Source organism: Tachysurus vachellii, chromosome 24 (genome assembly GCF_030014155.1).
Source record: "Tachysurus vachellii isolate PV-2020 chromosome 24, HZAU_Pvac_v1, whole genome shotgun sequence".
Lineage (NCBI taxonomy): Eukaryota > Metazoa > Chordata > Actinopteri > Siluriformes > Bagridae > Tachysurus > Tachysurus vachellii.
Window position 1 is genome coordinate 11,894,485 of NC_083483.1, and position 11,824 is coordinate 11,906,308.

Consider the following 11,824-nt stretch of genomic DNA (forward strand, 5'->3'; position numbering starts at 1 on the left):
AAAGACATGTTATCTGGAAGCCTGAACACCCATATCCTACTACTGACAAATCACTGATGGTAAGGAACAGTGATATTAATTCTGTTCTAATATCAGAACAGGGTAAAAAATGTTATGCACTCATGTTTTGTATTCGGAGGTGGCTCATTCGTTCAAATCATGTTGTAAATATGGATGCGTTACAATTATGCAGATTTTTGACAGACTTGCTTACCAGAAATAACATTTTGAATATTATTTACTAGAAAGATGACAGGTTTTACACTTGATACTGGTCAAATACAGATTTATCTCTGTGCTTTCATGAAGAGTGAGAGTGAGAGAGACAGAGAGAGAGAGAGAGAGAGAGAGAGAGAGAGAGAGAGATTTCCATGGATGTATAATTTACTGTAATTTGTTCCAAGAATGCTCATCTGTCTCCCATCTCTAACATTGCTACTTCCAACATATGTAGACTTTTATTTTCTAATTGTGCTTGAAATTGATTTAATTAAAATGTGCTTATGTTGGAAATGGGATTGTATTGATACTTGGGCTCCAACACATTAAGAAGGTGTTAAAAGCCCACATTATCAAGAACTGACAGTGGTTAATCGTCAAGAACAAGATATTGGGTGAGTGTTACTGTCACTGCCCTGGGGTTATCTACTGACATTTTTTCTTGCATGCTAATGTTGTTATAAGTTACATGACAACCAACCTTTTTTAACCCTGTTTAAATGAATGACAACCAACATTACATTTATAATTATATTTAAAATGCAATAATACAATACATTTCAAGCTTTACAGTAACAGTGGATGCATGTACAATAATGTCATACATTTTACTAATACACAATTTCAGTCACATTTCATTCCATGTATCATTTAAAATCAAGTATTTTACATCTCCAATTCTCACAGCATTTCATTCTAATAATAATGACACTCCTAACATTGTCCATTTACAGCATTTCTGACTGTCCAGAGTGAGAAAAACAAATGCTACATATAGCATCAATTCATTATATAAGACATTAATATGTCTGCTGCTTTCTGTAAATAAAACAAAATATTTTCTAGAATTATTTAGGTAACACGGTATGTTAAGTTTCCCTTAACTGATATTACTGTAGTTATCGCGTCATTTACTTGGAATAAACCTATTTTTAGTCATGGATTGAGTTGATTTTGTAAGTGCAGGTGTATTTAGTTGACATATAAACCAATTCCAGTTAATTCATGTATTACAACACTTAAGAATTTTGACATTTGTTCATGCTAACTAAAGCCTAGTTGAGGGAATCTTCACTGTTAAAAACTTATCATTGGACAAAGTATATATTTCCTGAAAATACATTGTTTCATGTATATATATATATATATATATATATATATATATATATATATATATATATATATATATATATATAAGCTTAAGGATAAAGTAAAAGGATAAAACGTTAAAATCTTTAAAGGGAGAAATTCCATGCAAAAAAGATTTTGAGATGAGTATTCATCAACGTTTGATCTTCATTGGTGCAAAAAGGTAAAGTTTTAGTTAATCTGCATGTTGGTCTCTGTTTACTTTGTTTAACAGTTTTCTTAATGCTGTATGACTTCATCTTGAAAGTGGTGCAAGTGGGATTTAGCCTCTAAATAAACAGAGCAACCTTGGTCCTTTAGTCAGTGAAAAATCGTGAGATAATAAATTCAATAAAGTTCTTTTTAAAAGCAAGCAGCAAAACCTGACCTTTAATGTGTTTCATAGTTTTTTATTAATATATATATATATATCTGTTCCTTCAACATAGTCTCCTGCACTTTAGTGTTAAATAGCTGCGAGGAAGTTCTTGAATATGAACCACTACCTGAGAAGATTTAAGTCTTGGATAGCAAAAGTTAATGTTCAGCTAATCCAGAGCACCATATTTGTGAAAATGTTCCAGAAACTATGTTTATTTGTAGATATTATTCAACATGCCTGGTTTAAACAGAAACTGAGCATTTCCTTATTTATTTTGTTTGATCAGGAAACCTTATATTTCAGTGAACTGACATTAAGAGGGATCAGATAATCATTGTATTGTCTCATCTATACAGGTAAAACTATTTCAGATGCCTTTTGGGGGGTTGTTGAGAAATATATGGTATATTGTTGCATGATGGGTCTGACAGGATCTGTTTACAGTAGTTCACTTTATTTTCACAGATAACTTGAGAATGTGTGGATTGTTCAGCACCAAAAGTCACATTAGGAAAATATAACAAAACTCTGTTTTTCATATCAGCCCATCCAGTCGTCATCACTCCACGTGTACATTTCCTCTTTCTCCTTTTTCCCCATTCCTCCGTATCTGTTCTTCAACCTGAGGCCAAGATTGTCAGTGATGGGCAGCTGTTCACTCTCAAGCGCACAGTTGTTCCTAGTAGTGAACATCTGGCTGATTTCCACAAACGTCTTGTTCATTGTCTCAGGGATGACAAAGTAGACATAGGCTGCCACACCCACACAAATGCCGAAGAACACCAGGTAACTGAAAGCTCCCGCTGACATCTGGAAAGGGGATTTGATATATGTATACAGCAGATTTTTGAGTAATCTTGCATTATGAGGATTTGTCTCAGAGAATTGTCAAACAGGACCGTAGGTCTCAATTTATGTCTTACTTACATTAACCTCCATTAAACTTTAAGATAGGGAGTAACCAAGCAGAAATACATTATGCATCAGAGGGACAAAACATACCTGCAGGAACGGGAAGACAAATCCGACAGTGAAGTTAGATAACCAGTTGAGCGCTCCCCCAACAATGTAAGCTGCGGGTCGGTGTGACTGCTTAAACAGCTCACCTGTCATGAGGAAGGGTACTCCAGCTGTGCACAGACCAACATCTGTTACTACAATGTACTACAGATGTTATCAGTTCCTTCATTTAACACCAGAGGGTAGCATTAAGTAATTTATAGTGTATGGTAAGTTTGGTCTACAAAAATGCAAAACGTTACTGATATTAAGGGTTAGGGGTTAGAGCCTAACCTTATACCCGGTGTCCATTCAATTTAAGGAACGAGGCATTTAAAATTATGGGACAGAATTTCTTTTACAGCAAAACCAAATCGATCTATCGAAGCATCAATATACGAACCTACATTACAACTTACTTTCACAGGTGACCTTGTGATTATTTTTAATACGATTTGTCCATGAATTAAAATGGCACTAATTTCTGGAGGTAGTGCAAATAAATGTATATTCAGGGATTTTATTAAACAAAACACAAACAAAAATGTCAAAAGAAAAAGTTGAAGGAATTATATCATAATATTCGTATTCATATATCATAATATAACATAAGTTGAATGAAACGAGAGCTTTTGTACAACTGAGGCTACAGACTACCAAAACTCAAGAATAAAGAACTATAAAGACTTAAAAAGAGACATTAATCAAGTGGAAAGACAAAACAGGTGAGAGTGATCAAGACAGCTGTAGACTATAAAGACGATGGGAGTTGAAATTCAATGCAAATGAACCTGCCAACATAGTTTTTAACCCTGCCTTATTAAGAATAACCACCATGTCTCGTTAGTGGCTTCATAACTTTTAATTGTTGCACCACATGATGTAAGCAATGGGAAAATTGCTTTATTTGGACACAAGACTATAACAGCAGTATTATTACCATTTGGCCATAGATGCAGAGTGGGAAGATGCCAAAAACAGGAAATTTTATAGGAAATAAAGCCTTCTGATTGATTGTCTTACCAGGCCCAATACAGAATCCTGCAATGATGCCCACCACACAGATCACACTGACATAGTGCATAAAGGGTATGTGAGCCTGGTTAAAAGAAGACAAAATAAATACAAAAATAAAGACCAAATTAAACAACCATCATCTAATGTCCCTGCAGGCATTTCTTAAGGTCCTTTCTTAGACAGATTTCTAAATGACTGATGTAAGTCCGCTACCTGAAGAACAAGAGAAATTGTGATGCCTGCACAGCACATGCCCATAAAGCTGAATCCACCAATTAACAGAGGCCTGCGACCTACTCGCTCGATAGTAAAACACTGCAGAGAAATCAGAAAGAGCAGATCAGAATAAGCAAGTAGCTTCCTGCCAATCTTTTATAATGCATAGCTGTCTGTGATCAAACATAAGATAAGAATAAGTAGTCAAAAGGCTTCTGTCTAGAGAGGAGAAGATAAAGGATGGGAAGGAGTGGAGCTGACCAGGATTGGCTAGAATGTTACTTAGATTCTCCTTAAACAGTGTGCCAAATTTCACACTTTTTTAACTAATTCTCTGAGTCTAGATCTTACAAATGCTTATCAGACTTGTGAAGTGAAGAAAAGAGTAAGTGTGAGAGTATTTTCTTACCCCGATAAGTCCAGCAATAACCTCAATGGCACCTGTGCCCACTGTTGTGTACTGAACCTTTGAGACAGAGATTCCCGCATTCTCGAAGATGGAGTTTGTATAAAACCAAATCTGAAAAACAGATTTGAAAAAGTTAAACGTTTAATTAAAGAGTCATTCTTTGGTTTCACATTAATGAAGTGCATAAAAATAAAAGGAAATTTTAAAGACTCGGGGACCAATCAGAAGACAGCTTAGGGCCTATAGATGGAGAAGTTATATAAAATGTAGAAAGGTTAAAAGTAAGTTAGGAATGAGTGAGTGATACAAGCATATTACTCTAAATTGAATTTTTATACTTCATATTATGTAACTATTCATTAAGCATATCAAAGATAACTAAAGCACAAAGTCTGACTAACCGCATCAATGCCAGACAGCTGCATTCCCACGTTGATGACCATGACTGATATGACCTGCCAGCGAACGGATCTGTCTCTTAGCAGCTCGTACACCGAGACGGTCCTCACTGAAGAGAGTGAGTGCTGCTCCTTCTGCATCTCCTCCAACTCTGCCTGGATATTAGTTTTTGCTCTATACCACCTCAGAGCTACCAATAACATCAGCACACAATTGAATAACAAAAAAGGGTTTTAGCTACCCCAAATGTTCAAAAACATCCCTTTATAATATGGAAAAAAGTGTGTATAGATTTAGCTTTTTTGTAGCAATTTAAATAAATACATTAAGATAAACCTAATGATATATAGCTGATCCAAAAATTGTATATACTATACTATACTATACTATACTACACTATACCATACTATACTGTACTACAATATACTATACTACACTATGCTATACTATACTATACTGCACTATAATATACTGTACTATGCTATACTATACTATGCTATACTATACTATACTACACTATACTATACTATACTACACTATACTATGATATAAGAGATGGCTCTTAAAAACTAGAATAAATATCATGTCCTTCATGCATCAAATTGCTAGTTTTGTCCAGCCTATACTATATTTACATGCTTAAACACATGACAAATGGAAATGTGTGCTGCATTACTGGCGTTCTGCTTACACATATGCACATTAAAAACCTGCATTGTAGCAAACTTACATTTTCTCACAATTTGACACTAAAATACTGGGAAACTTATTCTAGCTTTCTGGCATGCTAGCATACATTAATAATAGCATACTACCCTACCAACATATGAGAATGATATTTGATCATTAATACAATGATATTTGATATATGAGAATGACTTTCCTTGATGCATACATACTTATACACACACTTGCCTTACAGCCCACTGCTCGGTTCCATACTAGCATGCTAACACGCATGCACGTTGATACACAAACAAATTAGCATAATAATACACTAGAATTCTTGCATCCTTGCACATTATAATAAATCTTGAAAGCTACAGACTTCAAATACTTGCATGAAACCAAGTAGTCTTCTTTACTAGCATACTGCATTGTGGTAAGCTAACCTGCCCCACAAGGGGACAGTATGCTCTGCCTTGTGCCATTGCCAGAGGGAGGCAAAGAGCAACTACCAACATTAGTAGATAAACATCTCCCACCAGAGGGCACCACAAATGAAATAAGCAAGTAAATTGTTAAATTGTAAATTTTGTTTTTTTGAAGAACAAGAGCAGCCTTATTTCTACACAGAAAGAATTGGACAAGGGAATCCAGGACATAACTAAATACTAAAATCACCAGACAACCATATAACAAAACAATATCTGACAGGAAGTCGTATAAATTATATTAGCATTCCTATTATTTTGTATATTTGCAGATATGCATATTAGGAAACACTTGCATTGTGTTGACTCTTCTTCAACATTATTTATTATACATTAAATATTATATTGTGAATAAATAGTAAAATTACCATTGAGAGTTGCATGAATGTTGTGTTTCTCAATCAGTAAGTAACGAGGACTCTCGGGAAACCACGGTAATAGCATTAACTGGACAAATGTTGGGACCACAACTAGAGAGAGGAAAAGAGGCCAGTGCTCTTCCTATGGAGAAAAAAACGACATTTTAGTGTATAGCAGAAAACAGATTGTGACATTAATAGCATGAGTATTCTGTATGTAGAGGATTTCAACAAAAAGAAGAACACGGCTTGACATGTTGTTATTAAAATCTTGTGATTATTGTTAAAATACCATAAGTAATTACTGAAATGTATGCAAAAGACAGTTTTATCTCTACCTCTCTAGGTAGACTATAATGTAGGAAAAGGACACAATGTTGGTTACTCTGTTGGAAACCTTTTTATGCAAAATTGTGTTTGGTTATCTTTTTAACTAGGGCACTAATTTGAACCACTATTGAAAGCTACAATCATGGTAGCATACTTGCACACCACAATCATAGAAAAACATACTTATGAGCTTGCTGGCATACTAGCATATATGCATGCTAACATGCCAGCATATAACAGTATTAAACATACTAGCATATCACCAACAAACAAGCATACTTACACATTAGCATACTATCCTACAACCAACCAAACTCTAAAAAGCCCCTTTTCTAAGCATCTATTCTGTTTAATCGGATTTCAGTGCTATTCTCAGTAATCTTACTTCACCTTTCCCAGAACTTCATGAAGTCCCAGAACTTGAGCAATGAAAACTCCAATACAGATGAATATGCTGGGGACAAGGCCCAGGAAACCGCGGAGGTTCTTTGGAGCAATTTCTCCCAGAAACATGGGCACTACACTAAGAGAAATCCCTGCTCAAGTAGAAAAGGAGAGGAAATTAGTTTCAAACATAATGAATGTATCACAAATCTTATATTTCCATTAGACAAAATATTGTCAACTTATATATATATATATATAAAATAGTTAACATAATATAATGTTATACTATCTAGTAAATGTCAACTAGCATAGTAAATTTGTGTGCTAAAGTTTTGCACAATATTTTATTGGCACATTAGCATGCTTACCTTCTTCGACACTGGTATACTAGCATCTGAATATTTGCATTGTTAGAAATGTACAGACACAGGAACATGTGCATTAGCACATTAACATGTGCTGTAGCATGTTATTATGCCTATGTGCTTGCATACTTACAAACATGTATCCTAGCATATTTTCATACTTACATACATACTATCCAACTAGCATATGCACTACTATACTACATAATTGCACATTAACATACAGTACGTGGTAAAGGTATGAGGACACCTAACCAGTGCCCAACTAGTGGGGCAGTGGTGGCTCAAGCAGTTAAGGCTCTGGCTTGTTGATTGGAAGACTAGATTCAAGCCCCAGCACTGCCAAACCGCCACTGTTTGGCCCTTGAGCAGGGGCCCTTAACCATTCCTGCTCCAGGGGTGCTGTATCATGGCTAACCCTGTGCTCTAAAGTTGGGATATAAAAAGAAAGAATTTCACTGTGCTTTAATGTATGTGTGACAAAATAAAGGCTTCTTATAATAACCATAGCACCCATATATGGGAACTAAAAACCTAGCATGACAATGCCCCTGTGCACAAGTGGACTTCATGATGACATGGTTTGCCAAGGTTGGAGTTGAACAGTTTTCACTGTTCAGTGGGGTTGAGTCAAAGTCAGGGCTCAACCACAATGACTGTATTTCAGATTTCCTCACCGAACATCAGTGAATGATCACAAATCCCCATATCCACATGCCAACATCAATTGGAAAGCCTTCCCAGTAGAGTGGAGCTTATTATAACAGCAAAGAGGGAATAAATGTGCAATGAGATGTTGAACAAACACTTGGGTCTGATGGGCAGGTGTCCACAAACCTTTGGCCATAAACTATACTAGCATGCCTGCAGACCTGCACACTATCAGCTCTATCACCATCAAGCCTGTTATGCTTACACACTAACAAATTATTGCACAGTATGATACATAAACACTAGGACACTAGCATACAAACATTACTGTATAACTTCACAAATGCTGTAGAAATTCTTTGTACTTGCATACTTGGCCACTACAATACTACAACACAACATCAGTGTACCGGAATGTATTCCTGTGATGAAGCGACCGATGATGATCATCTCAGGAACGCCAAGATGCCTGCTTAAGCCCATGAGTCCACCAGCTACAAACACTAGTACTGTACTTTTTACCAGTGTCCCTCTTCTACACAAAAACAAGAACTATTAGAACTATGTTGAACTATAGATTCAACACTCATATTGATGATGTCTTGAATTATAAAACATTGTGGCTTGGTGCAGTACCTTCCGAATTTGGTGACTAGCATTCCTACTGTGAAGGAGCCTACCAATCCACCAATGGCGAAAATGGACACGGTAATGGAGTAAAGCACTGTGATGCTGTCGTTGCTCAGGCCGCTCCCATTACGCCTCACTGCAGTGCGGTTATAAAAGTCCTTTATGTACTGGAAAGATGTGCAAACAGAACACCAGGTAATATAAGCTGTTATTTAATTTTTATTTTTGACTCTTTTATGTATGTCTTTTTACTTTCACATGATTTTTACACAGATACTATAGTGCATTATGAATATGGATTTACAGTGGTGTGAAAAAGTGTTTGCCATCTTCCTAATTTTGTATTTTTTTGCAGGCTTGTCACACTTTAATGTTTCAGATCATCAAACAAATTTAAATACTAGTCAAAGATAACACAAGTAAACACAACATGCAGTTTTTAAATGAAGTTTAGTTTTTAATTAATGGAAAACTAAATCCAAACCCACTTCTCTGTAGTACAACAGAAAAATGAATTTGAAAGCAGCCACACAGAGGAAATGCAGAAGATACACATGCTACCCTTCACCCAACCTGATTTGTAGCAGACAAATGATCTACAGGAGGCAAAGCTAGTGAGCTCCTACAAGTTAAATATCCAAAAAAAGTTATTATGGTCCATCAAGAGTTATTACATTAGAAAAAGACAATACACTGTATGCGTCTAATAATTAAAGAAAGTTAAAGAGATCATAGGGATATATTTGAATAATTGATCATTAGCTTGCTCTTTTATCCTATTGGCACAAAATCCAGTAAACCAACCAAGGACATCAGAACTATCTCAAACACTCCAAGCTATCTCTCTCTCTCTCTCTCTCTCTCTCTCTCTCTCTCTCACTCTCTAGTATCAACATACATTGTCTAATCAGCAGAATACACACTGTCTAATCAGCAGAATTTCTGAAGAATTTGAATCACCACTTCATTCAAATGAAACACAACAAATTGATTAGATTACGCTGAAGTGTTGGATTCATGTATTCATTTGTGGGAAATCATTTCAAGCCGAATTATTTCTATTATTATTTCTTAAATTGTTCCTGCTTTAATTAAATGATGGTTAGAACAAAAATAAATAAAACACTGTTCTCCTACAAGTAATAGACTGTAAGTAATAGTACAGTGTAGATATCATGATTTTAATCTGTTACTCACCTGAGCAGGAGAATTGACTACAGCTAGGTTATAGCCATAGAGCATGGAGCTGCCAAAAGACGAAAGCAATGCTGCTGCTAGCAGGGTCGAAGTCAAATGCTGTGGAAACAAGACATATCTGAATTAAATACCTATGATAAAAATCAGTTGGAACACAAGTTAGTGTATACCACTGACATCCAAACAAAATTCATGAGCTTGTCCTATAGAAGCTGAACCACATTGATCATGTGGTGCTTTTATTTGCCTAGTGACTTCTTCAAAAGGCTTCAAATTAACAAAAGTTTACAATTCTGTTAAAAGCACAATGTTATGAAGGGGCTGTAAATGGTATGACAGTATATTAGGTATAAAAAGAGTATTTTATGCTATAATTAAATTTAAGTGTATGGATAAAAACATTTATATTCATTCACAGTTTAACATATAGAATGTTATAGATAAATATATTCTTTATATACTCTCTCTCTCTCTATATATATATATATATATATATAAAATAGAATATAGAATAATTTGAATTCAAGTGGTCACTGCATGGTGTATGTCACATGCTTGCTTCAAGTGATGGATTACATTTGGACAGTAATCCATCTAGCTGGGCACATGACTGCATTAGGAAAAGCATGAGCTGTAGTCATGACTTGTGAGAGTGTGCTGCCACAAGACTTGGAACAGACTCAGTCTTTGATTCAATCTTCAATCTCTCTAAAGTCCTGCAGCTTCAGGAGCACTACAGTAGCTTTTATTTTTGCAAGGAACACTAACAGGGTTAATGTTAAAAGTAACATGCATGTGGAAACGGCTGGGAGGTGTATCATCGGTGGCACAAAAATTCAGCACGAGTGTGAAAAAAGGCACATGATTACAAAGTTTAAAGAGAGCGTTTGTTGGTTTTTCTTACAAGTAGGTGTCCTGCTTTACTCTGATGCATTGAAACATTGAACAGAATGCTTTTGTCAGACTTCTAAGAACATAAAGGAAATCAACAGAAATACTATACAGAAATAATAGTGATATTATTTGCTTTGGCTTTGCTATGCATGTATGATCAATAATAGATAGGCTGTTAGATCCATAAACATACCAACACAATCATTCCTTTAAAACTAAGTGACTCACCCCTCGAATTGTTCCTCTTGGCTCGTTTAAACCTTCCTCCGCCATTCAACAAAGCATGTGCAAAACTTTCAAGCAGAGTAAAAGTACAAGACTGCTTTTTGGAGCTGTCTCTAAAGCATTCAGGCTCGGACGGAGACGACCAGGTTGTGTGCAGCACCTCCTCCTTCTCCTTTATCTCTCATGACTGACTCTTGCATCATCTCATCAAGAGCGTTCAGCTTACCACATGCACCTACACTCAGCTGTCTACTGACTGGCAGCTCCTGAGAATTCAAACTATTATTATCACACATGATGGTTAGAAATCCTACAAATTTTACATCTGAAAATCTGCAAACTTAACTGCAAACTAAAACATTTTTTTATACAAAAGTTATATAGGTGTGATTTGGCACTGTATGTCTTTTAGTATATAACTCTTAAGTCTTCCATTTGACCTTTGACCCTTATTATCAGATGTTACCTAACACAGTGGAGTGAATATGGCCTGAATTTAGTTACAACCCTAAAGTGAATTATTTGTTAATAAAAGCACGTCCCAAAGTGTTTACATTTTTCCTCTCTCAAACTAGTTTGATCTTGTTATCGCTTGTTATATCAGTATTTTTTATATCCCTTTTCTCCTAAAGATGAAAAACAAATCATGAGAAAAAGCACACGTCCCTGTCCTGAAGAATGTAAATATACAGATTTACCTCTAACTGTTTCATAGCACTGACAGTAGAGACTCCTTTTTATAAATGCCAAATAAACATCTCCATACAGAAAACCTCATTGTTCATGTTATTATTCTGTGTATCTGGAAAATCTGCTATACAAAACTTTGATAATGTATTTTGATAAAGAGTGAATCCTTATCA

At 35.5% G+C, this 11,824-nt stretch overlaps 1 protein-coding gene across 1 annotated transcript; it reads right to left on the minus strand.

The window, feature by feature from the left end:
* Positions 1 to 1,912: 1,912 nt before the first annotated feature.
* Positions 1,913 to 11,095, minus strand: slc2a15b (solute carrier family 2 member 15b). The gene is made up of 12 exons (XM_060860377.1): positions 10,965 to 11,095; positions 9,843 to 9,941; positions 8,652 to 8,812; positions 8,426 to 8,550; positions 7,003 to 7,148; positions 6,292 to 6,424; positions 4,772 to 4,959; positions 4,371 to 4,481; positions 3,959 to 4,060; positions 3,752 to 3,827; positions 2,732 to 2,859; positions 1,913 to 2,539 (listed from the first exon to the last, which is right to left on the minus strand). The coding sequence occupies exons 1-12, from the start codon at positions 11,007 to 11,009 to the stop codon at positions 2,270 to 2,272; spliced, it is 1,584 nt and encodes a 527-aa protein (XP_060716360.1). The 5' UTR covers positions 11,010 to 11,095; the 3' UTR covers positions 1,913 to 2,269.
* Positions 11,096 to 11,824: the final 729 nt, after the last annotated feature.